Source organism: Rhipicephalus sanguineus, chromosome 8 (genome assembly GCF_013339695.2).
Source record: "Rhipicephalus sanguineus isolate Rsan-2018 chromosome 8, BIME_Rsan_1.4, whole genome shotgun sequence".
NCBI classification, from domain to species: Eukaryota; Metazoa; Arthropoda; class Arachnida; order Ixodida; family Ixodidae; genus Rhipicephalus; species Rhipicephalus sanguineus.
Genome location: NC_051183.1, coordinates 3,798,913 through 3,804,912, shown reverse-complemented (window position 1 = coordinate 3,804,912; position 6,000 = coordinate 3,798,913). Strand labels below are relative to the sequence as shown.

At 43.2% G+C, this 6,000-nt stretch overlaps 1 protein-coding gene across 4 annotated transcripts in view; it reads left to right on the top strand.

Moving 5' to 3' along the window:
• Positions 1–310: 310 nt before the first annotated feature.
• Positions 311–6,000, top strand: part of LOC119401229 (venom metalloproteinase antarease-like TtrivMP_A) — a gene marked incomplete at its 3' end in the record, with an annotated part of 30,337 nt that continues 24,647 nt past the window's right edge. The window contains 3 exon segments of one of the 4 annotated variants that reach the window (XM_037667916.2): positions 312–496; positions 923–1,088; positions 2,310–2,476. Coding sequence is in view for 2 of the 4 variants with exons in the window: in XM_037667914.2 (XP_037523842.1) it covers positions 415–496; positions 2,310–2,476 (249 nt within the window). 4 annotated transcript variants of the gene reach the window in all.

The window sequence follows — 6,000 nt, the reverse complement described above, 5'->3', positions numbered from 1 at the left end:
GTATCGAAACACGTCTGCACTGAACGAAACCGAGACATCGTTCGAGTAAACTTGTTTTCATCACGTGCAACCACAGCAATTCTTCATTTTTGGAATCAGGAAATGTTAACACAGTGTGCCCCTCAGCATTTAAAAAGGGCCAGTCTGACGTATAGAAAGGAGTGAAGTTCATCTTTCTCTGTGTGGAACACCATTCAAAATTAACCTGCTGACGCACTAGGCCTGATATATAGGTTTTAAATATAGCAGATGGCTCATGTAGCAGCTCGCGCGAATAAAATCACCTGAAGAGACATTTTCTATCTCCTCCTTTCTACCACTGAGTAAATCAGACACAAAAGCAACCTATGGCTAAGGAAAAATATATTCATCCACGCCTATAGACTCGAAATAGACTTGTAAATCAGCACGCATATGTCCGTCGCATTCATGTGGCGCCAACATTTCATGACGCTTTGGCTATTGGGTATTCCGTGCGTTGCGAACTGCAGTAAACGTAAGTTCTTTCCCTTTTTATATGCATGCTAGCATTTCAACAGACTGCCAGTTATAGTTTACAAAATGGTGCCTCAGTTAAATTTGAGGAACTGCGACCTGAATGGTGTCAAATTTTCATTTCCAACCATAGTAGCACCATGTGATGATTCGACGTTGCCACCACATTGAGAATGTTGCTTCGACGTTGTGGCCACATTGCGTGCTACTTAGGAAGCATGTGTTCCGCTACAAACAATAATATTGAGTTGAACCACTTGCTACGCGAACGATTGAGTAGAGAGGGCATCTTTTACAAAACCAGTGTGCCCCAGTGGCCCTGGTGCAGCCTCTCGGACATAGATGTCCACGGAGTACATCTTCCGCGCAATACGCAAGCTTTCACTACTCCGGGTGGTTAAGTTTGTTCATGTTCCCTACTTTTCAGGAGATGGTGTCGCACTGAAAGAGGCAGCGTGAGGGCGGCTGCAGCCCCATGAGTAAGCGCGCAGTCAGGCTACATCCACACCACTTTCAGCTGCCGTATCTGTCATTTGCCATACCGAAAAGCCGACTTACATCGCCTTACGTATAATTGTCCTGACGCACACAAGGTTCGTCGATGTCATTCAGAGTGAGCGCTTGTTTTCTGAGTGAACTCTTCTTTTTATAACGACCTATGGTCAGACACACTAAACTGGTGCATCTCTAACGGCCTTACGTCGGCTCACGTCTGCGCACTCATACTTCAATGTCATAGCCTTCATACACCAGCTCAATATGTATTTATCAGAGGCGTGAGTTACGGAAGGTGGGGGGGGTGTTCCTAAAATCCCCCTTGAACCACATTCTATACAGGAAGTTCATTATGAAAATATCACATGGAAATCGTATCCTCCAATAAAATTGTACTTACTGGAGTACAACTACTTATAACTCCTAATTGAAGGTGGGGGAACGATTACGTCGTATATCGGCGTAGAAGAGCATTGACACCACAATCAGAACAGCTAATCATACGCTGACGCACTCGTGAGTCGGCTCACTAAGACGGCGATAGAGTAGTGAGTCTCAGTCTGGGTGAGTGCAGATGATAATAATTTTGGTGAGTTTGAGCCTTCGTGACTGTAGCTGACACACATTTAAGTGGGTTGGAACGCCAGTTTGTGAGGTAGAGGAACATTTTTGTGAGACTGAGTCGGAGTGAGTCCGGCTGCGAAAACCTCTAGTGATTCAAAATCCGATTGAGTGTGGTTGGGGAAAGTTTTGTTAAGTGTCAGTCGCAGTGAGCCCTAAACGCAAAATATATTTCTGGAGTGTCAGATCCAGCTTTTTGCTGACTTATGTACAGGTATATTGGCTTACATTCGAATCCGCCTTGAGACTCAGTCCCGAATAGCACATAACCCATGAGAAGCAGAAAAGAACGCAACTTTTCTTGCGATGGCTTGCCTTTTCTCCGCGGCATCATCGTTAAGGGAATAGATACAATACTCTCAAACTTTTGATATTGATTTCAAATTGTGCATGCATGCTGAGAATGAGGTCTTGCACGTTATTGACTTGAAGATAACTTAACCTGCTGAAAAAGGGTGGCACCCATTCACTTTTGTACGCTTAAAATGAAGGACATTGTCAAATGATTTCGGAGTACCATGTTTTGTTGAAGTGACTGTTTCTTACTGGATGGCTTCATCATTAAGAAGCCAGATGCTGAAGTTGTAAACAATTTCCAAAAAATGACAGTCGTTTGAAATATGTTTTTTATCTTCTGGTGTAAATTTCCGTTTGCGCAGTAGTGCTTGCTGCTCTATCATTTTTCTCAACTCTCGCAGCGTCTGAGGTTATACTATATCCCTGTCTTCTTGAAAGCCGGAATGAAGGCGGAAACAAGGTAATACGAATACATGACAACATCACTCTTAACCTCCAGAAGAGCTCTGCACTATCAAAGCAGTTCTTACTGAGAACTTATCAAAGCGGCGTTATGGATCATAACTATGTAAGTGTGAAAACTTATATTTATACAGTCAGTACTTGTCAATCTTGCGTGCATAAAACGTGCATTCTTTCACTTTGTGATCAATTATACGTGATGACATATTCCTATTATACTGAAATGATGTTCCATATAGGTACCCGTGGCAATTAAATCATCATAAACACTGGCTGAGCTCAGAAATACGTAAACCTATAGCATAGGCATACTTTTAAAAACTTCTTTGTTAACTGACACCTGGTCACTCAAGCAATTTTCCAGAAAAAATGCAATTCACTGAAAGTTAATGTCAGGTCATCAAAGGCTAGCTTTGCTGATGAAAGTGAAAAAACAAAGATAACGAATATAACTTTGGGCATATGTCAAGCATGAGTGGAAACAAATGTGTTCTTCCCACGTTTACCTCTGAAGAGCAAAACCATGATTCCGGACTGCCTGAGCGCAGTATTCTTCCAGTGTCTTGAATATGTAATTTTTTGCGAGGACCTGCTGGGGAGACCACACTTTCGAACGACACCACTGAAAACGATATGATGCCGGACAATTAAATTTCTATTGCTGGCCTGAATACTTTATTACGCAACTTAGAAGCAAAATGTCATTGGACCTCGTATTTGATGTTCAATAGCGCTCCGCAGTTGACAATAATTTTCAGTCTTTCCTTTAAAGATTCATCATTTCGCAAAAATGATCATCATGAGCTTGTGCTGTGTCCAGTGCAAAACGAAGGCCTCTCCCGGTGATCTCAAGACCACCCTGTCTAACGCAAGCTGCTTCCATTTTATGGCTCTAAATTTCTTAATCTTGCTGCTCTGCTAGACAGTTTACCGTCCTCGGCAGCACATTACCTCCACTGGTATACATTCTGACTTTCTAACTAACCATCAATTATCTGCCCTCATCATGGCGTGTCCTACCCAGGTCCATTTTTCCCCTCTCAATGTGTTTTAGTGTAGCGGCTACCGCTGTTTGTCATTTCAACAATTCAGCCATTTTTCTAACTCCTGCAGTTACGCCTGTCATTTTTTCGCTCCATCGTACGCTGAGTCGTCCTTACGTGAGTGGTCCTTAGCGCACTGAGCCTTCTGGCTTTCCTCGTTTCTAGCGTAAACGTGCAAATGGCATTTTAAAAGCTGAGAATCATCAATCGAAAGCGCCCTTCCATCAGTAACATCCACCTCGTAAAGAACGCTTGCCTCTATTGCGACTAACTTTAAAGATGTAATAAGTACAAGCTTGTATTGAAGTATTTATGCTTTCGTGCCTATGTCTTTGTGCGGTCAAACCTTCCAGGCAACTATAATACGCTTCCTGCATTTTGATGTTTATTGTTCAAATAAGATTTCATCTATTTTGGAGTTTTGAAAACAATGCAAAATTGAGCTCCGAATATTGGAGAATTGGAAATACACTAAAAATGAACACCAATAAACGCCGAATTTCCACAAAAAATAAACTCCGAAAAGTATTCTCGAAATTTCAAGAAAAATAAGCTCCGAAAACACGGAGCCCTAGTTATGTCTGGTCAAGTACAATGGTTGCACGCTTTCTGCTTTGTGACAGTGGTAGGTCAATGGCCATGAGTAAAGAGTGTCTACCGTTCGCATTGAATTGTGCTTTTTCGCCAGACGATATTCGAACCCGCATACTAACAATTCCAAGGCGAGCATCTTAACAACTGGGCTACCCAGGTACGCTGTCAGAGCATAGCATACCCTTGTAAGTAATTTACAGCCAGGAAATGGGCAAGGAGAGTAACGGTGAAGAAGAGGGAAAGGAGGAGGAAAGAGAGTAATTATAGCGTAGAAAAAAAAAGACAGGACAAAAGGGAGAAAAAGAAGAAGGAGAAAAAGAGACATACTCAAAGAAAGAGAACGAAATAGAGAGCGAATTATAGAGATGGAAAGAACGAGGAAGCGATAAATAGGCACAGGGAGAGAGAAAACAAAGGGAAGATAGAGAAAGTAAGAGAAGGAAACCGAGAAATAGAAAGAAATATAGAGAGAGAAACGAAGAAATAAGACTAAAACCGAGACAAAAAACACATAAAAAACACAACAAATAAAAAAAAACATGGCTGATGCCTCTGACATAGGAATCGATATAACATGAAAAGTAAAACGTGTCGTGACAGACGTAGTTGAGCATTTGTTGTTTATTGTTTCGCCCCGAGGGCGAAGGAATGAATGCTATAGCAACAAATTGTAATATCACGCGAAGAACGGCAAGCAGCTCGAAACTTGAAACGCGCTGCTCAAGCCGAAAGGACGCACGGAACAAACATACACAGAATGAGCGTGAACTAACAACTGTCACAGCTCCACAGTTAAAGCGCGCTGGCCAGAGACAAAGTAGGACGCACGAGACGAACGCACAAGTATACACAGTATGAGCGCGAACATTCAAAGTTGTAACTTATTTGTTTGTGAGTAGCCCGCTCCTTTCGCAAAAGCGGCCGCTGCACTGAGCGAAGGGATCTTCGTGCTCTTTGTAACTTCAACGCAAACTTGCGGGTTGGGCGCAAGACGTACAAGATAAGCGCGCGCGCACGAGCAACCACGCCCTGTTCAGGCGCACGCTCATCTCAACGCGCGCCCTTGGAGCCCTCCGCGCCATCTCGCTAGTGATAACGAAAACACGCTGTTGTACCCCGATCTCCGAGTACCAGCGCCGGCAAATGGTGTATATAAATAGCACGCCGTTAGCATGTCGAAGAACGTGCCGTCTGTGGCGGAGTCGTTTCGCGCTGAGGATCGAGGGGTCGTAAGTTCGACTCCTTGTGAGGGAACCTTTTCCTCTAGTTTTTTCTTTGCCATATGTTATTCTTTATATTTTACAACGTCATATCCGTGACGGAAATGCGTCAGTGATGCCGTGGTGGACCCCGGCAAAAAGCACTTTCGTTGTAAAAGAAAGAAATAGTGGAATAAAGAGAAAACTTGAGAATCTTAGCGCCCGTAAGGTAATACGCGAACCTACGTAGCTGCTCACTTTGTTAACGTTTTTGCTGCTGATGATGATTAGATAACTGTGTGCGCGTTTAATGAGTGGGCCTTTAAAACACCCGCTCGTTGTGCAACTTGAATGTTTTGACTCCTGCGAGAGTTTACGGTTCTGCGACGCAATATTACACACGTTGAGGAAACTCATCCCACTACATGACATTAATATAGTGTTTTCTTTCGACGTAGTTTCAAGCGATGGTGTGGGTCTGTGGTAGAACACCTGTTTGCCATGCAGACGGTCTGGGTTTCATTATCACTCGAGCCGAAGTATTTTGTCATTAATTTTATTGTGCACTTTTGATGTTTCGGTCACGGACAACGCTGATTTTTTGCTCAGAACCACCGACGCCGACATTGACGCCCACACCGGAAGTTTTGCGAAACAATTTCTTTCAAGTTATTGCTTTAATAAAGCCTACGCGCACGCTGCCCTTAGAATACTACCAACGGAGATTCTGCGTGAATTTGAACAGGGAAGCTATTTAGGCTCGCGGTAACTTGAGCTTCAGTCGTAGAAAAACT